This window comes from Notolepis coatsorum (genome assembly GCF_963971535.1).
Source record: "Notolepis coatsorum genome assembly, chromosome: 18".
NCBI classification, from domain to species: domain Eukaryota; kingdom Metazoa; phylum Chordata; class Actinopteri; order Aulopiformes; family Paralepididae; genus Notolepis; species Notolepis coatsorum.
The window spans coordinates 96,877,467-96,900,302 of NC_140182.1; the positions used below are offsets into that span (position 1 = coordinate 96,877,467).

A 22,836-nucleotide genomic window follows, 5' to 3' on the forward strand; every position below is an offset into this window, starting at 1 on the left:
CACTCTGTGCATGTCCATGCGGAATAGATGCTTTAAAATGGGCTTTTTCTCTGCCGATTTAGTTCTGATCGATTAGTTATGGGTCACGCCGTGTTCAGGAGAGCGAGGCGCATAAACGTCTATTCGATCATGTCTCTAGCACCCCCACAGCCGTATCGGCAACCACTTCCATCACGGCTCTCGTCCACATCCATTCATTTGACCCCCCCGCAATCTCCTCCCTGATTTCAATGTAACGCGGAAGTGTAGTGGTCTATGAACACCTGGGAAGAGCGTCGGTTATACATCAAAACTTTGGTCACAAAGGTCGCCATAAAGCAAAGGAAAGTTGCTGAAGAATCCAGGGCGCAATGTGTCATTGTCCTACCAACTTAAACTTCAGGATGGAACGAGTCATAAAGTGTGTCTCCCTGAAAGAACCATTAGACACAAGCAGCAGCCCCGCCAACTAAATCTGGACCTAAGAGTGGCAAGCATGCAAAGCTGGAAACTGACGTCACAGATTTCCTTAAGGACTGGTTGAAGGACCTGCCCACTGTTGATTCGCATTACTGCAGAAGCACAGCGACCTACAAAGACAAGAAGTTCCTTCACCCAGGCACAACCATCTCCCAACTACATCGGGAATATCAATAAGCAGCTGCAACTGCTGGAGTGAGGGCCGTTGGGATACGGCATTTTACATATGTGTTCCATGAAGGAAAGTATTCCGTATTCATTCCTCGAAAAGATCAGTGTGATGTTTGTGTTTCATTCAAGCATGGTAATATCAGTAAGGCCAAATATGATGCACATGTGATGGCAAAAGATGAAGCAAGACAAGAGAAATCACACAACAAGGATTCTGCAAACAATGAGAAGTCCGTTTGGACAATGGACTTGCAAACCGTGCTGCTGTGTCCAAAAACCCAAGCCAGCTGCCTGTATTACAAAACAAAACTGCAGGTCCATAACTTTACCCTCTATGACTTGAAATCAAAGGAAGGGTACTGCTACATGTGGGATGAGACTCAGGGCGATCTCAGTAGCGAAGTATTCGCACACCTTCAATATCGCCATTTTGAAGGTTTGATCAAAGATCATCCAGAAATCAAGGAGATAGTAGTGTGGAGCGATGGTTGTGGTTATCAGAACCGCAATGCAAATGTGGCGAATGCATTTTCTGAGCTTGCCAGGAAATATGGGGTACTAATAACACAGAAGTACCTTGTTGCTGGACACACACAAATGGAGTGTGACAGTATGCATAGTACCATTAAACGTAAAATTATTACGGATATCATCACCCCGAGAGACTACGTGATCATACTCCAGACTGCAAGAATCAGACCATCACCCTACCATGTGAAGGTGGTCAAGCATGATGAAATCCTGAAATTGAATGGCTCTTACATCCTCAGCATCAGACCAGGCAAAAAAGCTGGAGATCCGACTGTACATAATTTGCGGGCTCTTCAGTTTAGCAGTGATGGCAAGGTCCATTACAAGCTATCCTTCTCGGAGAACTCATGGGAAGCACTGCCACAGAGGGTCCAGGTGCCAAACGAGCCGATGACATGGATTAGAATGTTTCCACATGCTCTGCCAATCACAGAGAGGAAGTTTCAGGACCTTCAGTCCATGAAACATGTCATGCCCACCGAGTGTCATCACTTCTTCGATAATTTGCCACATAAATAGGCATCAATCAATAGCTCTGCAAAGAAGAGCTGAAGGGAGAAGTGAGGAGAGGAACATGTCTCCTAGTGTTTGATTTTCCTGCCATTTGTTTGATTTTGAGTGATTTAACTACAATAAAAACCCAGTAAAGAAGAGCTGGGGGGAGAAGTGAGGAGAGGAACATGCCTCCTCAGTGTTTGATTCACCTGGCATGTTTGATTTAGCCAAGAGTGATGTAGGAGCCAAAGCTATATATTTAGGTTATTGTATTATATGAATGTTTATATGTTTATTTTAATTTTTTGTATTTAATTTTTTTTATAATTTATTTAAACAAACATATAAACAAACATGACAACACACGATAAGATATACAAGCATTAATTAACAGTGCATATCCAAAGAAATCACCATTTAGTTAAATGTCTTATACAGGATATACCCCTAATACCTGTTATCTAGTATCCTACACACATATGCTCTAGCTCGTACCCCCCCCTCCCGGACCCCCCATTGGATAATCCATCCATTATAACTTGTTCCTACCAGACACTACCTTTATATGCTAGCTTTTATTCTCTCCACCACTTCTAACCACATTGTCATTTTGGATTCATTGAGACCCAAAATTCTTGCTGTAGATATTTCTTGATAAATCACATAGAGATATGTAAGAATCCAGACCTTCCGGCACATTTTTTCCGGTTGAAACCATTGTGATGCTATCAGCTTTTTAGCCACTGTGATACCAGATAAAACCAATCTCTTTAGCTGTGGATGTACTGCACACTGAAAGACATCATTCAGCAGTAATACAGAGGGGTGTACAGCAGGGGTGTACAGTGCGATATATATGTTGCACGTGCGACACTGACGTCAGTCTGTGCGATGAAAGGATTGACTTCAATAGCACTGGTGCGATGGCCCGCTATCCACTTGGTACTTGTAGTCTTGTGCGATTAAATACAATGTCCCTTCTGCGTAAGACTCCATATATCAAACACCAAATCCCATAATCCCTAGCGAACAATATCCCCGCGAGTTGAGAGCAGTGACTCATATCCGCTCGGCTCAGATCACAACACAGCAGGACTCGTCTCAGCAGCAGCAGCTCGTCTCAGCAGCGTTTGGAACGCGGACATTGAAACAGAGCTAGTGGATATTGTTGTCGCGACCCAAAACAAATCCCTGCTGTTTTATTCGGCAACGGGTCAAATGCATATAACATGCTTTGCAATCCTCGCGTCATAAAGTCCGAAATGAACGTTACGTTAGCATGAGCTTACAACAAGCTGTTCATAGCCATATAGAGAGAACAGCAGACGGGCAGAGTGAGGAGGCGGGGGCAGACATTCTCCCTTCTCTGTGTGTGTGTGTGTGTGTGTGTGTGCGTTTGGAAAGATCGACGAGTATATTATATTGATAGTAAATGTACTGAGGGTGGACAGATAATGTTGATATTTAAACATAAAAAATACAATACAAAGTAAATGTATTCATGATCATGCAACATAAAACGGTTGCGTGTTGTGAGTTCCAAAACATTTAACTTAAAGTTTAAAGCTCAATATATCAAAACGTGGCACTTTACAGTGAACAGGAGGTCTATGTGTATTAAAAACAATAGATTGTTTTTCCTTTAAAAGTCTGGAAGAGGTCAAAAATAAAAATGTCAAATGATATTTCCGTTGCCTTTTTTGAGTTGATCTAATGTTACTGATTGTGTTAAATGGGCTTATGTTATGATATCGTCTCATATCGATTGCAGGCACCTGCATCGTATCATATCGTGGCATATATCAGCAAATATCGTATTGTTGTCCAAAGAATCTATATCGTATCGTATCGTGATGAAACTGGTGATTCCCACCCCTAGTAGAGTCCATACACCCAACACCAAATCCCATAATTCCTTACACGTATCGTGTCTGGCTGTGTGACGTCAACTTGTCAGCATAAAATGACAGCCAAACATGGCACTGCAACTAAATAACACAAATACTGTTGTGAAGGGCCAGATTAAACCGAATATATATATTTATTTATATATATATATTTAATTGTATTTGTATATTCTCTAATATTCCTTGATATCCCTTGTATATTCCTTGTACAATATGCATTGAATATCCATTCTAGCCTACTGAACATCCCATAATAGTCTCCATTCTACTATTGGTCGAGACCTTGGTGCCAGGCTGCCATACCCCCCAGACCCAGTTCAAACGTACCGCTCAACATGTACGAACAAGTCCTAGTTCCGCGTAGGAATCTGGCTACCGCACCACTAATGGGACTATTTGTTCATAGTGCGTATATATACTGCGCTACTAAAGTAGGACTTTCTTTTCAGTCCAGTTTCTTACCCTCCAATAGAGTCACAGACGTAAAGCCTCCCCGCGACGCCACGTGTGGGAGTAAGGCCAAGTTCGCCTACCATCGGTATTGAGACATCGTGTATATTAATATTTGAATAGTCATATTTGGCACTATATCGTCGAGTTGGACGTAGTCTATTAAGCTAATAATAGTCTGTTAATATATAGTGCTTCGTGCGGTGAGAATACTACCGTAGTCAGTACCCCATCGTTTCGGGCAGAGAACTGGCTGCTTAACCAGGATGATCGACCCCATGTGAGATTGCACCCGAGGAGCCCCAGAGCCGACGAGCGAGTGGACCTGTATACTGGATTATTCTACCGACGACAGCCCGCCTTCCCAGGCACGGATTATGCTTTGTATACGTTGATTATTCCATGGATAAAGACCCCCGACACTGCCGTGTGTTGGAACCCCCCCCCCCTGGAGAGGACGCAAGGTGAGGAGACGCTCTGCAAGACGAGGTCGCTTCACGTCTCTCCTCCGTGGACCGGAGGACGCCGGCCCACAAAGAGTCCATCTGCTTTCATCTGTGGTCCAAGGATCGCCGGCGCATTGAACGGCACTACAGTGGGTTCACCTGGGATACCCTTGGCCGGATGAGGCAGCCGGATTCTACCCCCCCCCCCCTTCCTACTCCTGTCGGCTTACAAGCGACCGGATTAACCCCCCCCTAGTGTATCCAGCCTATAATCATTAAAGTATCATTGCTGTTATTCCTTAACTATTCCAGGTCGTATATGTACCACCTGCGCCTTCAGAGATTGGACATTCTCTATTGATATACCGACGAATACTCTTGCCATAAAAGTGCATACTAATTCCCATTCATAAATGTGATTGATTTGATTAAGTGCTTGCTCTACACACCATCGCTGTGTAGAAATAAAGACCTATTTCTAATTCGTACATTTGTGTTGGATCCGTTTCATCTACGTGACAGTGTTCATCATAATATATTTATGCCGAGTACTGGGTGGCCGAATATTAAGTACAAAGGTAGTGGTAGTAAGTATCATATCTAGTAATACAGTCAGGGAATTGTACCCCTCAGTTACAAATACAATAGGCACATTTGTGACTGTTACAAATATAACACATTTTATACTTGTGCTACAAGATTTTGGCCTGTGCTACAAAACGATCAACCTCTGTAGCACCAGTGCTATGTGCAAAAAAAGTTAACGTACAGCCCTGGTGTACAGGTATATTCAGAGTTAAGAGATTTGATAATTGTTGGGTCACTTCTTTCCAGAATATCTTAACTGGTGGGCAGTCCCAGTACATGTGCATAAATGTCCCCTCGTCCCCATTTGTACATAAGGAGCATTTGGGGTCTTATTTAAGACCCATTTTGTTCAGTCTTATAGGAGTTAAGTATGTCCTGTGAATATAGTTAAGATTGATTTGTTGATGGTCCGGGTTCCTTGATGCAAGTCGAACATTTGCCCAGGCTTCTTGCCAGTCAAAATCTATCTCCAGGTCTGGTATATCCCTCCTCCAGACTGAGTCTAGATGGAGGGTTTCATATGAGGATGTTAGTAATTGATGATAAAAATCTGAAACAAAACCTCTCGATGTCTCTCTTTCATAGAAGAATTTGTGGTATCTGTGGTGTACAATTGGTATCCTTAATGGAACACCGTGAGCCTTCAAACATGCCAATAACTGTGCGTAAAAATAATATGTGGACTTGGTGAGATAATTCTTTTTGCGTATTTCATCATAACTACAAAAACCCCGTTTGTTGAAAACATCTCCTAATGAGTGTATGCCTTGCTTTTCCCATCTAGGGAATCTTATAGGTTGTTTTCCAATCAAGAGTGCATTGTTATTGAATAAGGGAGTATGATTATGCCATTTCTGTGGGATAGAATATATTTTTTGTGTTTCACGCCATATCCGGATCGCATGAGTAATTATGGGGCCAAATTTCCGTTCGCATTGCTTAATTGATCATTTGGTGTATACTATGTCCTTCAGCCTATGTGGAGCTACTATATTTTCTTCTAAATTTCTCCAGGATACTGATGCTTGGGGATCAAACCATGTTGTCAGTGGTCTTAAAGTGTACGCCTTAAAATAGTGGTAGAAATCTGGAAATGCCATACCACCGTCTGCTCTGTTTCTCTGTGCGGTGGATCTTTTTATACATGGTGGTTTGTTATTCCAAATAAATTTGTATGTGGAGGAGTGTAATTCTTTCCAGTAACCCTCTGGAGGGGGTAACGGTAGCATTGAGCTGAAGAAGTTGATTCTAGGTAGGACGTCCATCTTAACTATTGATACCCGTGCCTGTACTGAGTTTTTGAGTTTTGACCACCTGTCAAGGTCGTATTTGATTTTGTTTTGGATTTTTATGTAATTGTGCTTCACCGTTTGGCTTATGGTAGGGAATATTTCAACTCCCAAACATCTAAAGTGTTTTACCATCGGTATCTCTCCTGGGAGGGTTATATTTCTTTTTGCAGGGGCGTTAAGTGGGAGGAAGGCCGACTTCGGCCAATTTATCCTAAATCCCGATAAATCTCCAAAGTCCTCAATCAGCTTGAGAAGATGAGGCAATGCAGTGTTGGGGTTTTGCATGAACAGTATTACGTCGTCCGCATATAAACTAATTTTATGTTGTGTGCCCTTGATTTCGATTGGTTATATGTTTATTTTTATAACCTTACATTGAAACGGCATTAGGAATATTGATTGGATTTAGATAGTCATTGAACCGTCTTATTTGTCATAATAGAACATTCTAGAACATTTGTGATGTCACAGTATGATGTCATGACCGAACGTTCTAGAACATTTGTGATGTCACAGTATGATGTCATGATCGAACGTTCTGGAACATTGGTGATGTCACCGTATGATGTCATAACCGAACATTCTAGAACATTTGTGTCTCTATATATAGTCCACAATTCTCAAGTAGGTAGGCTCGAGTGGCCCAAACTCATTGCCGAGCAATTAGGGGAGGTAAAGTACGCGAGAGTTTTGTGGGATGGGAATCTGGCCGTAGGGTGTGGTAGTGAGGGGCAGGTGGAGGTGGCTAGGAAGATGCGGAGCATTGGGGGGGTGGGTATAAGTAAGGTGGCGAGAGTAGGGGAGAAGAGGGGGGGGGGGATATAAGGGGGTGATAGCTGGGGTACCGGTCGAGGTTACAGTAGAGCAGCTGGTGGAAGAGCTAATGGAGAACGGGCGTAATGGCATAGTTAAGAGTGCAGAAAGGATGAAGAGGGGAGCAGAGAGGGCAGTGACGGGGACGGTAGTGATTACGTTTGAGGGTGGGGTTGTTCCTAGGGAGGTGTTTGTAGGGCGTAGGATGTATAGGGTTAGGGAATTTGTTCATAATCCTCTTAGGTGCTATAGGTGCCAGGAGTTTGGCCATATAGCTACCACGTGTAGGAAGGGGCTGAGGTGCGCTAGGTGTGGCGGGGAACATGAATATGGGAATTGTGGAGAGGGAGTGAAGCCGAAGTGCTGTAGTTGTGGTGGGGAGCATAGTGTAGCGTTTAGGGGGTGCGAGGTGATGATGAAGGAGGTCGCGGATCGGAGAGAGAGAAGGGAGGGTAAGTTGACGTATGCTGGGGCGGTTAGCAGGGCAGGACAGGGTAGCCAAGAAAGGGTGCAGGGGGTTGAAGGAGGGCATTTGGCAGTGAGGGTAGAGCAGGTGGAAAGAGAGAGGGGAAGGGAGGAGAAATTAGGTATTGTGGCCTTCGTGGCAGGGGTAGTTACTGGTATGGCAGAGGCTAAGGGTAGAACAGAGATGGTGAAGATGATTGTTAGGATAGCGGTTCAACATCTGGGATTGGAAGGTCTGGACTGGAAGGAGGTGTATAGTGAATTGGCTGAGGGGGCTGCGAGGGACAAGGCTGCGAGGGACAAAGCAGCCCAGGATAAGATAGCAGGGGGCAAGGAGGGTCCCGCGGAGGGGGGCTCAGGCAGGAAGTAGCAGCAGTAGCTGCACTCCAATGGACAATGTAGTTGATGACGGGGTCCAGTAGAAGAAGAAAAAGAAGGTGAAGAAGGAGAAGAAGAAGAAGAGCCCATAAAAAGAATTGCGGAGGGCAGTAATACGCCACGATGCGTCTACTCTGCCGGAAATTCAAATAAGAAGAAGAAGAATACCGGTTTGCTGTGGAAAGATGGGTGGTGGAAAGAAGAAGAAGAAGGGAGAGGAAGAACGGCAAATGGAGATACGAATTTCCAGAACAACAGATATTCGCGATCAGTGGAAGGGTAAGGGGTCGGGTGAGAGTAGGGGGGAGGAGTGGGGGAGAAGGGAAGAAAGTGCGGGACGATAGCTCAAGTGGAAGAAACGATGGTGACATGAAGGGGAGTGACAACAAGTGGTGGGAATTGATGAGCCTTGACGAGCTGGAGACGCGTGACGACGGGTGGGAATTGTTGAGCACTGACGAGTATAACTCGGTCTTGGCGAGAATGTCGTCGCGAGCTAAAAAGGAGCTGCAAGCAAGGAGCGACAGCGATAGGGGTGAGAATAGCCAGGGCAAAGAGTCGGGTGGTGACAGAATGGAGTATAGTGGGGAGAGTGAGAAAGAAGAGATTGAGAGGGATGTGGAAACGGCGGGGAAGAAGAGGAAGAAACAGACGGAGAGGAACGACAGTGATGGGAAGACTGGGTATAGTGGGGAGGAGAGGGAGAAAAAAGAGATGGAGAAGGAGGTGTGGGAAACGGTGGGGAAGAAGATGAAGAAGCAGACGAAAGACGGCGAAGAAGGAGAAGAAGAAGAAGAAGAAGAGCCCATAAAAAGAATTGCGGAGGGCAGTAATACGCCACGATGCGTCTACACTGCCGGAAATTCAAATAAGAAGAAGAAGAACACACCCTCCACCTATTCTATCAACTCTGTCTTTTCTTAAACACACATATCCTGGAATAACAAACTCAAGGCAAGGTTTCAGCCACGTCTCCTGAATGCAAATTAACTCAGGTTTCACTATGAATTCCTCCACAAATCTTTTTAACTCCTGTCCATTAGCGGTCAGACTCCGGGCATTCCACTGGAGAATATAGAACATCAGTGATCTAATCCGCTTTCTTCTTCCTCCATGCTGCTGGCCCCCTCACTCTCCCTGTCTGCTGCCCGCCCCCCCCGCCCCCTCCTGCCTCCTGCCCGTGGATCCCCCTCACCCCAGTCTGCTGGCCGCACCTTCCGCTGCCCACTCTTGTCTGTCTGCTGTTCACCCCCACTTTTCTTCTCATTCTCCTTTGCCCCTAGTGCACCACTCTTGCCTGACTGCTGTTCACCCCCACTTTTCTTCTCATTCTCCTTTGCCCCTAGTGCACCACTCTTGCCTGTCTGCTGTTCACCCCCAGTTTTCTTCTCATTCTCCTTTGCCCCTAGTGCCCCACTCTTGCCTGGCTGCTGTTCACCCCCACTTTGCACCTCCTTCTCCTTTTCCTCTAGTAGCTTATGGATTTCTTCTCCTCTTATCCCTACCCCCAAAAACCTCCCAGCTGCTTCAGCCACCGTTTGGCAGGCGGTTGACTTTGTGCCACTGTCCTTCACTCTCACCACCACCTCTACCATGAAAGCCAGAGACACTGGCTTGGTCATTATCCCCACGTCAGCCTGAGACGCGGCTGGCAGACCAGGACCAGACCGAGACGCGGCGGGTAGAATAGGAGACGCGGCTGGCAGAGTTGGAGCAGAGTGCTGACTCCCCTGCTGCACCCTGTGCACCCCCTGTCTCCTTTCCTTCTCTCTCGCAGTCGCAACTGACTTAACTGCCTCGGCATATGACACCTTGTTCTGGTCCCTCACAGTTTGCACTTCCTTGGCCTGAGCAACATGTGCACACCCACGAAACGCTACATGGTGTTCCCCTCCACAGTTACAGCATTTGGGGACCTCTGCCCTGCACGCCTGGATCTCATGATCAGCGCCACACTTCGCACACCTCCGTTTCGCCCTGCAAGCCCCTGCAATATGCCCGAACCTCTGGCACTTATAGCAGCGCAGCGGTGGTCTTACATACTCTCTCACGCCGTACGACATGCTCCCTATATACACCCTGACTGGTAACACAGTGTCTGCTAATGTTACCACCACTGGCGCATCTGAGCTCCCCTCCCTTGTCTTGAATCTAAAGACACCAATGACCTTTCCTCCCTTGATATGACCCTTAATGTCCTCCTCGGACAACTCACCGCAAACCCCATAGATGACTCCTTTAAGCCCCTGCTGTCTCTCTCTAGGGATAATTGTCTCCACCACCTCCTTCATCACCGTTGTCAACTTCCCAGCTGCTTCAAACTGCTCTGAATTCTTGCAACATACTCTCAGTAAGCCGTTTGACAATATTTTTGTCTCATATCTTTGTCCTATCTGTCCATCCAAACTTTCTGCTAGCTTTATTGGATTCAGTGCGCTAAATCCAGCTGTGTCCGCCACTGCCTGACTTTTTAATCTCAACAAGACAACAAACTCTTCACTGCTACCCATTTTGCCAATTTTAACCCCCCCTTCCCCCTCTGGTGACCGGGCACTTTATGAGGATCGTGTTCTCTTCCTACTCCCTGTAGCCATAGGCTACGCTGAGGGAACGCTCGATTATATAGGGACCCAAAGGTTCTAGAATGTTCGGTTTATGACATCATCTGGTGACCTCACGCAGGTTCCAGAACCTTCTATCATGGTGTCATACGTTCTAGCATGTTCTACTATGATCTCACCCCACACTGGACTGTTTTATGTTCCAGAAAGATCTATTATGACCAATACGACGGTTCAATGACTTTATCTAAATCCAATCAATATTAAACATTCATATAATACAATAATAAATGTATTCATATATTACAAATACAATAACCGAAACATATAGCTTTGGCTCTTACACCGACCCCTAATTGTCCTTCTAATCTAGACAATTACCAACTACAAAAACCCAAGAAGTCAACCAAACCCTATTTCAACTACGAAGTATCTCTGCTGCGGGATTACCAATACCTGGTGCCAGAGGTCACTAGTACGTGGCACACCGTAGGAGGACGGTCTTTAGCACAGCCTCAGGCAGCCTCCTGGAGAAGACAGACCTTGGTGATAGGTCTGTCTAAAATGGTCGTCTTTGTCTTGACACGAACCCGACGCACGAGTCCGTGCTTGTCCGGCACCACCTCGATGACCCTGGCCAGGACCCAGGCGTTGCGGGGGGCCGAGTCATCGATCAGGACGACATCTCCCTCAGCGAAGTTGCGTGACACACGTGTCCACTTCTGTCTCGCCTGGAGCTGCGGTAGATATTCCTGCGTCCATCGTTTCCAGAATAGGTCTGCCATATACTGGACTTGTTTCCATCTCCTGCGGGCGTAGATATCTTCTTTCACGAAAAGACCGGGAGGCAGGGCAGGCTTCGACTGGAGGAGCAAGAGGTGGTTGGGGGTAAGCGCTTCCAGGTCGTCCGGATCACTAGAAGCCTTGGTTATCGGTCGACTGTTAGGATGGCTTCTGCCTCACACAACACAGACTCCGCCATGGTGAGAACCGGTAGGAGGGTTGAACATCCATTGGATTCCCCTCTGACGTAGCATGGTCTCGATCTGGGAGTTGTTCCATTGTTTCATAGCTCTTCCTAGCTCGCTCTCCGCTCCCTCGAAGTAGGTCCCGTTGTCTGAACGGAGGATTTTCACCTGTCCTCTTCTCGCGAGGAAGCGCCGGAGAGCGTCGATGAAGGAATCTGTATCCAACGACGCGGCCACCTCAAGGTGGACGGCACGGATGGCCAGACAGGTGAAGATGCAACCCCACCTCTTCACTACACTTCTGCCGCGCTTGACTTCGAACGGCCCGAAGTAGTCCACCCCAGTGTTGGTGAAAGGGGGGTCGTTTGGCAAAACCCTATCCTGGGGCAAATCTGCCATCTGTTGTTGTCCAGCGGCTCCATGTGAGCGTCGACAGGTTACACACCTAGAGAGGACTCTTCGTATGGCCGCGTGAGCTCCAGGGATCCAAAACTGGAGTCACAGCTTGTACAACACATGGTTGCGACCGCCGTGACCCACCTTCTGGTGGATGTCTCGGAGTATAAGCTCCGTTACATGGGAATCCTTGGGTAGGATGGCTGGGTGTTTAGCCTCTTTCTTCTGGGTATTTCTGTCGCTGGTTGTAACGAATGATTTCAAACTCTGCTTCCTTTATATTCTCCACGGTGAGGTTGGTCTTCTCCAGGCTTGCCTTGAAGATCTCCATTTGTATCTGTACCTCCGACTGGGGGAGCAAGGCATTCATCTTCTGTCTCTTGCGGTATAGCCAGGCATTAAAGCGTTCCGTCTTGAGACGGATTTCCGTCTATTTGATTATATGTATATAATATTTTAATTGATATTAAAAAAAAAAAAAAAAAAAATGTAATATAAAGTTTGCCAATAGGGATGTTTCAGTAGTATTGGCACTGGTAGTAGTCATAATAGTAATCCAGTGTGGTATAATATATTGTCCTCATGTAAATACACTCCCCTCCCCTTTCTACCCAAACCTGTACCCCCCCCCCTCTGACCTATCAAATGGGACCACACCCCCCCCCTGTTACCTATATAGATCTCCTCCCGAGAGCTATCCAGGTCTTCTTACCTAGGTCATTTCAGCTGATCACCTGGGGGAAGCCCTCAGCCATTCTCTCTATGTAATTCTATCTGTTTGGTTAATAAACCCTTGTTATTATCCAAGCCTCGGTTGACTGAGAACATTCTTCATCAGGATATCTACAAATATCCCACAATTGGCGTCTACGAACTTGTGACGGACTTCTTGCGTCCTACCGGCGTGCTGTATTGTTTCAGCTATACAGAGAAAAGTGAGTATAATAGATGGTCGACCAAAGATGTATGGCAAGGAATTAAAACCTTCCCGCTTTTCTCTGTGCCAGGTGAATATTACAGAATGTTGTCAAATATTGAGATCATGGCTGAGTAAGAATAATGTGCATTAATATATCTGATCTGTATTGAGAATCGTTACCAGGGCGCGCGTGCACTTGGGTCCTTATCAGGCGGTTCTGAGAGGATGGGTTATATGTGCTATTCCCAAAAGTTTAGGCACAAAGGTTGAAGTGCTATTCCAGGTCGAGTCGGAGCCGACCAAAAGCTAAGGCACACAATACAGGTTGTTGGTTTGCTAACCCAAGTCTAATTCAGACTAAAATATAGGCAACAAGGCAAGAAACGTGGGCTTATTAGATGTGATATCCTTGAAAACGCTACTCTGTTAAAAAACGTTCTGTGATTCCTTTGCAAAGAGGCGGGAAGTTAGGACCGAGAAGCTGATGGAATCATAATTAGAAATTACCAGAGTAGCGTCATAATATTCATTGTTTCAACCTCAAACTAAGCCCACAATCTCTTCCATTCCTGAAAACGATGTATTTTGGATTAAATTAACCAATTGATCAATACAGATAGCGGGAAGATGATCACGCGATGTCCTAGTAGTACATGATTACGCGATGCCCCGGGAGTACGTGAATGTACATTAAACGGGACATCAGTCGCGGAAAGTACATTAAACAGGACATTAGTCGCGAGTTCAAGAGACCGAGAGTATGATTAAACGGTATATTCACATCTAATATTTTTTTTTTAATTTTTTTTATTATTGCAAAACAAAACTTATTAAAAGTCAGTACTCAACACACAATGTATAATGAAACTTTCAGTAAAGGTGGTTAAAATATATGCAAGTACAGAAACAGGATAAAACAAAAATAGTCAATAATAACATTTTAACCGTATACCGTGTATATCCAGCGAAGTTACAATTATATAAATGTTAGTATATAATATACCCCGAATACCTATTTTCTAAAACCCTACACACATATGCTCCAGCTCAAATCCCCCCCTCCCGGACCCCCTCTTGGATAGTACCTCTATTATCCCTCACTCCTAACCAGACATCACCATTATAGGCTAGCTTTTATTCTCTCCACCACTTCTAACCACATTAACATTTTGGATTCATTGAGCCCTAGAATTCTTGCTGTTGATATTTCTTGATATATCACATCAAGATATGTAAGAAACCACACTTTCCGGCACATTTTTTCCGGTTGAAACCAACGTGATGCAATCAGTTTTTTAGCTACTGTGATACCCGATAAAACCAATCTTTTTAGTTGTGGGTTCACTGCAAACTCAAAAACATCATTCAATAGCAATACCGCGGGGTGTACAGGTATATTCCAAAATACGAGTATTGATAATTGTTGGGACACATCTTCCCAGAATGCCTTAACTGGTGGGCAGTCCCAATACATGTGCATAAATGTTCCTTCGTCCCCATTTGTACATTGGGAGCATTTGGAGTTTTGTATAAGCCCCATTTTGCACAGCCTTATAGGAGTCAAGTATGTCCTGTGAATATAGTTCAGATTGATTTGTTGATGATCCGGGTTCCTTGATGTAAGTCGGACATTTGCCCAGGCTCCTTGCCAATCAAAGTCACTTTCCAGGTCTGGTATATCCCTCCTCCAGACATTGTCTAGTTGAAGGGTTTCGTACGAGGACGTTAGTAATTGTGAATAAAAACCTGATACAAAACCTCCCAATGTATTTCTGTCATAGAAAAATTTGTGGTATCTGTGGTGTTCAATTGGTATGTGTAATGGAACACCGTGAGATCTCATACAAAGTTTTAACTGTATGTAAAAAAGCCATGTGGACTCGGTGAGGTTAAACTTTATGCATATTTCGACATAACTACAGAGGCCCTTGTTATTAAAAATATCCCCTAATGAGTGTATGCCTCTTTCTTCCCATACAGGGAATCTTATAGGTCGTTTTCCCATTAAGAGAGCATTGTTATTGAATATGGGAGTGTGATTATGCCATACTTGATTGTTAGGAAATTTCCTTTGAGTTTCCCGCCATGTCCTGATTGCATGGGTTATTATTGGGCCAAATTCTCGCTCACAATGCTTGATTGAAAGTTTAGTGTATGCTATGTCTTTCAATCTCTGTGGGGCTACTATGTTTTCTTCTAATTCTCTCCAAGATACCAAAGCCTCGGGGTCAAACCATATCTTCTTCAATGGTCTTAATGTGAAGGCATTAAAATATTGTAAAAAATCTGGGACTGCCATGCCACCGTCTGCTTTACTTCTCTGTGCGGTGGATCTTTTTATGCGAGGTGGTTTGTTATTCCAAATAAATTTGTATGTGGAGGTTTGTAATCTTTTCCAGTAGCCCTCTGGAGGAGGTAACGGAAGCATTGAGCTGAAGAAATTGATTCTTGGTAATACATCCATCTTAACTATTGATACCCTTGCCTGTACTGAGTTTTTAAGTTTTGCCCACCTGTCCAGGTCGTCCTTGATTTTGTTCTGTATTTTTGTGTAATTGTGCTTCACCGTTTGTCTTATGGTGGGGAATATTTCCACTCCCAAGCATCTGAAATGTTTTACCATCGGTATCGCACCTGGGAGGGTTATATCTTTTTTTGCAGGGGTGTTAAGTGGAAGGAAAGCCGACTTCGGCCAATTTATCTTAAATCCCGATAAATCACCAAAGTTCTCAATCAACTTGAGCAGATGAGGCAATGTGGTGTTGGGGTTTTGCATGAACATTATTACGTCGTCCGCATATAAACTAATTTTTTGTTGTGTGCCCTTGATTACGATTGGTTCTATGGATTGGGATTGTCTTATATATTGTGCTAAAGGCTCTAATGATAAATTGAATAGTCCGGGACTAAGAGGGCAACCCTGTCTGGCAGAGCGTGATACCGGAAAGATTTTGGAGATGATTGTGCCTGTTGTAATCATGGCCGATGGGTCCTTGTATAGTACTTTAATCATATCAATGAAACCTTTTCCTAACCCCATCCTTTCCAATACTGCCCATAGAAACGACCATTCCAACCTGTCAAATGCTTTCATAGCATCCAGGGATAGTATCGCCTTAGGTGTGATGTCCTCTTTGTCTGTATCTAGTACGTGCAGTATTCGCCTTATGTTATCATTGATCAGGCGACCTTTTATGAAGCCTGTTTGGTCCGTATGAACTAAAGACGTCATATGCTTTTGCAATCTGATGGCTAATATCTTAGAGTACAGTTTGACATCGGTTCCGAGGAGGCTTAAAGGACGGTAACTACCGCATTCAGTGGGGTCTTTGTCTTTTTTGTGAAGAACTGAAATGAGTGCGGTATTTTGGTGTTCGATGAAGCTTCCCTCTTTGACTGAGTATAAGATCATATTTAGTAATAAGGGTCCAAATATGTCCCAGCAAGAAATGTACATTTCTGATGGGATACCGTCAATTCCCGGAGCTTTGCCGTTTTTCATTCCGGATATGGCCTTCTTGAGTTCTTCTAATGTGATCGGTACTTCTAACTGTTTAGCGTCTTCATCTGTAAGTTTAGGGAGAGTAATTTGATTAAGATATGTGTCTAATTTGTCTTGATCAAAGGTCGTTTCTGAGTTATATAAATCGGAGTAGAATTCTTTGAATGTATCGTTTATTATTTTGGGTTCTGTTACTAGAGCTTGTTGTTTCCTAATGGCAGTTATATCTGCAAATTTTGCATTAATTCTTAGTCGCATGGCTAATAGGTGACTAGGTTTAGAACCTTGGAAGTACTGCTGTTGTCTAGTGCTGCGTATTTGCAATTCCGATTTTTGTCTGTACATTGCTTTGATCTCGGTCTTTAGAATGTTAACTTGGTTATCTAGTCTAGTAGAGTTGTTGTATTTTAAAGAATTAAAAAGCGTTGAGTAAAGCGTTTCCATTTCAGACAGTTTTGTGTTTTGATTTTTGCGCAATATGGAGGTAAATCTATCCGAGAAATCCTTGATCATACTCTTTACCGACATCCATAATATTCTGGGATCTTGCACCGAGTTAGCATTAACTTGTAGGAATACTGTGAGAGCTTCTTTAATTTGTGTAATGAATTCCTTGTTGTTAAGCAGCATCGAATTAAAACGCCATCTTGGGGCCCGGGTAGATAATGTACCAAATGTTGCTTTCAGGATTAAGTAGCAGTGATCTGATAGCGCATTGGGTGTCATTTCCACTTCGTATTTATCAAATATTCTCGGGGATGCAAAGACGTAATCAATTCTGGATAGTGTGTTGTGTCTCGCCGAACGACAGGAGTACTTGCGGGTCATGGGGTTAAGTGAACGCCATAAATCAGTTACTCCTGTTGATTTCGACCAATCTTTTAATGCTTTAGATGAATTCTTTTGTTCGCTGGAGAAGGAAAGGTAAGTTTTGTCCATCCTTGGGTTCCAAATGGCATTAAAATCCGCACCTATTATGTATGAGTACTCGGGATGGTTTAACATTTCTCCTGTTAGTGAAGTGAAGAAACCCACTTCGTACAAATTCGGGGCATATACCGCTGCCAATGCAATTTTCCTGTTATTGTGTATAATCCTAGCTATAGTTATGCGCCCCTCAGCATCCGACCATACCCCTTTCAATTCGATATTTAATTTGCGTCTGACGACTATGGCTACCCCTCTAGTTCTCGTAGCAAAAGAAGAGTGACCAATATTATGGTATATGTTATCCGCTAACGTATTTATGTCTCCCTCTAAAATGTGCGTTTCGCTTAATAGTGCCACGTCCACATGTTCTTTTTTCATCAGTGTAAGCACGCTTTTGCGCTTGTGTTGTTTGTTTATCCCACCGGTGTTCCATACCATTATATTCAAACTAGCCATAGTCTATGCATGTTTTCGTGTAGTTTTTGGTAATGTTTCTGGAGTATGAAGCTACAATAGATGCACATCCAATTAATGAGGTCCCGTTGAGAGCTGAGCTTAAAAACATATATATATACAAATAAAAATCCCCTATTTTCCCCTCTCCCAGAAAGTCGAACATGCCTGTGTTCCAAGAACACATCCTCCGCGATTGACTTTCTCCCATGGTCCACCGGATTGCCCAACCTGAGCATTGTAATCCTAATTTTCCTATGCTCATTGCCATAGGATCTAACATTTCCATTCTATTGCAATAGAATGTCGCTTTTGGTCTTGCACCTTCCCTTACTGTAATGAAGTATTGTGATAAATAACCTAAAGATAAAAATAAAAAATAAAATAAAAAGAGAATAAACCTTTATCGACATATTCCTTTGAACCCTCCACCAACGTGTGGGGGGAAAAAAAAGGAAAAGATTGTAGATCAATATTGAAACCTTAATGTGAAGAACATTGGAAAAGAATAATGTAAGTTACAATATATTTAAAAAATATATAGTAATATTGACACCTTAACATTTACATTTACATTTAGTCATTTAGCTGACGCTTTTATCCAAAGCGACTTACAAGTTCTGTACGACAAGCCATCAGGAAGGGCACAACTCTATCAGCTGAGCAACAATGTTCTCAGCTGAGCAACAATGTTCAGGCAGGCCGGGACAAGTCTGATGGAAAGTTCTTTTTATGCTCATGGAAAAAACATTTTTCATTAACTCTCCAGTGGCCAACTACCAATTATTCACAATCTGAGCATTCATTAGCATCTACATCATGTGAGGTCTGAGTACAAGACAGTAGAAACAGCAATGGTATCAGAGTCAGTCCCAGCCTAGAAGAGCAAGGTGTCCATTTAGAAAAAGAGGGCAGTCTCTTTATAACGACAGTCTCTTCAGGTCTTTAGTTTCCGTCGATAGGAGATGCCTGGTCCACATTTATTGGCCATTCTTTACACTAAGAATTTTCTCTTTGATCATAGTCTCCAGCTTGACGGCGTCTGCAGCGAACTTGCGGATGCCATCAGACAGCTTCTCCACGCCCATGCGGTCCTCATTGTGCTGCCAGCGGAAGGCCTTCTCATCCAGGTGCACTTTCTCCAAATCACAGGCCTTTGCTTTCTGCACGTCAAGCGTTGCCGTGACGATGCTGTGATCCTGGCTGAGCTCCGCCAGCAGGCCGGGGGAAATTGTGAGGAGGTCGCAGCCGGCCAGAGCCTTCACCTGCCCAGTGTTTCTGAAGGAGGCGCCCATCACCACTGTGGTGTAGTCATACTTCTTGTAGTAGTTGTAGATCTTGGTCACACTCAGCACACCTGGGTCCTCTTGGGGCTCATAGGTCTTGCGGCCTGAGTTTTCCTTGTACCAGTCCAGGATACGTCCCACAAAGGGAGAGATGAGGGTGACCTTGGCTTCTGCGCAGGCCACAGCCTGAGCGAAGGAGAACAGCAGGGTCATGTTGCAGTGGACACCATGCTTCTCCTCTAGCTCCCTGCCGGCCTGGATGCCTTCCCATGTCGAGGAGAGCTTAATGAGGACACGATCCTTACTGATGCCCGCTTCCTTATACAGCGAAATGAGCCTCAGGGCCCTATCGACCATCTCATCCTTATCGTAGGACAACCTTGCATCCACCTCTGTGGACACCCTGCCTGGGATCTTCTTGAGAATCTCTAGACCGAAGCTCACAAAAAGCTTGTCCATAGTGTTAGTCACTTGCTCCTCTTCAGTTCCGCCCTTGGCAATGGCGAATTTAATAGCCTGGTCCAAGAGGTGCTGGTAGGCAGACATCTTGGTAGCAGCCAGGATGAGAGAAGGGTTGGTGGTAGCATCTTGTGGCTTGTACTCTTCAATGGCATTGAAGTCTCCCGTGTCCGCGACGACTACGGTGTGTTTCTTCAGCTGCTCCAACGCTGTCTCCATCTTTCGCCGTTTGTCTGGTGACACACTGGACCTTAATGTGAAGAACATTGGAAAAGAACAATGTAAGTTAAATTATATTTAAAAAATATAGAGTAATGAGAAGAAAAAATTTAATAAAATAAAAATCAATGGAAAGATATAGATAAGGAATAAGAGATAAATAATTATCAACGTGGAGAAGCCACTAGAACCGATTTAACTGATTAGATAAGATAGAAAAGCAGCGCCTTTTAGCGCTTCAATGTGCCTTTAATGGAGTGATTACTTAAATTGTTAGAATAACCTTGCTGTGCTCATACGTTTATGTGTGGATAATTTTAAAGTATTATTATTAAGGGCTGATTGCACTTCATTTAATTTATTATCTGCTATGTGTATGCACACCGAATGTTATTGTTAGAGTTGTATGCTTCGTTGTCATGGTGCCTTATATTCTAGAAGGTTGTAGAATATACTAGTGCCTAGACTATTTTACATTCCAGAATGATCTAAGAGACCCAGGGCATTTGAGCGATAAACCCAGAATATTCCAGATAGATCTTTTTGCATTGATATTTATTTGTCCCCTCAGAGACCAGAGACTGAAATTATAATGTATTATGAATCGTATTCTACACAGTACACTTTGTTATAGACGACTTGCATATCGTTTGCTACTTTGATGAACACAGCAATGTCATTCCAACACTGGTGGAATGACCTCATTGATGAACACAATAAAGTCATTCCCACACTGGTATATATTTAGAGAGAGGCTTAACTGATTCCGGCATTTCCGTCATGCTTTGGGTTATTTGCTGCATTTTGAATCAGGAAATCCTCAGCATCAAAGGGTGTAAATGGACCTGACCTGCGGCCGTTATTGTCCAAGAATGATAACAGCGCCGGATATGCTAGCCTTGGCTTGTGGCCGGCTATGTACAGCTTTTGCATCACAACTTTGTATGGTTGACGTTGGATGATGGCCTCTCTGCTCAAATCTTCGTAGATAAATATTGGTTTATCACCATACTTCAGCTTCCCACGTTGGTTGCGAGCATATTTGATGATTTCATCCCTTGTTGTAGTTTTCCGCAGAGTGACAATGATGACTCTCGGCCCGTTGATATTTTGCCCCTGGGAACCAATTCTGTAAACTTGTTCCACTTCTGGCACTTTGTTTGGATCGGAGTTTTCCAAAATCGTTGATAACTCTTTTGGAAAGTTGATGTCATCGCAGTTCACTGATTCATCAAGCCCCACAATGCGGATGTTATTCCGCCTGTGGTAACGATGGGTTTCTAGTTGCCTCTCCATCACTTCGTTTTTAAGCAATTTTATTTCCCTCCGGTATTCATCTTTCACTTTTTCCATCTCTTCTCCCATCTCTGTCATGATACCTTCGTTCGCCTTGACTGCTTTTGTGTTTTCTGTCACCGAAATCTCCACTGTCGTGATTCGCTTTGACTGTGCATCGATCGCTTCCTTGACTTCTTCTAATTTCTCATTGATGCGATCGAATTTAGCCTCGATGCGATCGAATTTAGCCTCGACGTTTGCCTCGAGCGCCTTGATGTGTGTAATCTGCAGGTTAGACTGTTCTACCATCTGTTCTTTCATCAGGTTAGACTGTTCTAACTGTTCTTTCATCAGGTTAGACAGTGTGTTGAAATCGGGTGGATTTCTGCTTTCTTCAGTTGACGGCATATGGTAGATAGATGCAGTGACGTTGGAATCCATAAATCTGGCTGCTCTCCCTTTTACGGAGCTTGAATCTGTACCTTCTTTTATGTTGGTCTCTATTGACTCTCTTTCGGGGACCGTAATCGATGATCCCGATAAGTTGTCCTCTTCCTTCTCCTCCTCGGAGCTTGTCGCCGTCGGCTCAGAACCAGCGACGGTTAGGACGCGTCTTTCTCGTTTTTTTGCGTCCTGCGCCGTTGAAGTTGCCGTAGTTATTTTCTCTGCCTTCTTTCCACCTTTAACCATATTGTCTTTTGATATGGTTAGTAGAGGGTCTTAACAATACATACGATGTGGTCTATTCTCTTTCTTTACTGTCCAAATAATGTTTTTAAACGAAATTAGCGTTAGTGGGAGCGGAGCAATTGCAAAATGCGTGTGCTACATGTTGTAGCGTAACCGGAAGTTTTTCAATAGCTTCTGTGTTTAAGTCTGAACTCTGGTGCGGACCAAACAAGCAAACTCTGGTCCACCTGATTGATTGACAATGAGCAAAAGCATTGGGTATGACATTATTGCAATAAGCTCAATAAACACAGATAACATTGGACCGGAGTTTATCTAATCTTCCTAGACATTGAAAAGGTCCCTACATTGAAATCTTCCCGGAGACAAGACATGGACCAGCACCAACCCTGGGATACATATACACTGTAGCTGGGTTCTGCTCTAGCACTAGACTCAGTAGACTAGACTGATACAAAAAGATGGAAAACACAATGGTGGAATGAACTACCCACCCCAGTTAGGACAGCCGAAACACGTCCAATCTTTCGCCGTCGACTAAAGACGCACTTCTTCAACCATTATCTGAATTAAAAAAAAAAAAAAAAAAAAAAAAAAAAATCTAACCCTAACTAACCATACTGTCATGCACTTGTCCTAATAAACTAACCTACACTGTAGCACTCAACACTTTGATGAACATTGTTACTCAGCTGATAGAGTTGTGCTCTTCCTGATGGCTTGTCGTACAGAACTTGTAAGTCGCTTTGGATAAAAGCGTCAGCTAAATGACTAAATGTAAAATGTAAATGTAATGTAGAACAAAACATTTTAATAAACAAGTCCAATACATAGAGTGTTACGATTAGTACGCTTCTTAGTCATGTTGGACCCAGATGGCAGAGTATGGATAGATGAGACCGGAGACAGCACTTGACGATTAACAGTTTACTTCACAACACATACACACACACGGGTAACATTTATCAATGATCGCGCCCAGCAGGGCAGGACAGACAGGACTATATACACAAGACTAATTGACAAGACACAGAGGGTAATTTACAAACAAGACACAGGTGTGGTAGACAGAAACAATAGAGCACAGAGTACTGGGAAAACAATAACAAACAACCAGACTAAAACATAATTACAACCCACAGACAGGGGAACACAAGACTAACACAGTGGAGACAACAAT

General features: G+C 43.9%; 1 protein-coding gene across 1 annotated transcript; it reads right to left on the bottom strand.

The window, feature by feature from the left end:
• Positions 1-18,551: 18,551 nt before the first annotated feature.
• LOC311244670 (transaldolase-like) lies at positions 18,552-19,713 on the bottom strand. The gene has a single exon (XM_084334302.1). The coding sequence runs from the start codon at positions 19,686-19,688 to the stop codon at positions 18,705-18,707; it is 984 nt and encodes a 327-aa protein (XP_084190428.1). The 5' UTR covers positions 19,689-19,713; the 3' UTR covers positions 18,552-18,704.
• Between the last annotated feature and the right edge of the window lie 3,123 nt (positions 19,714-22,836).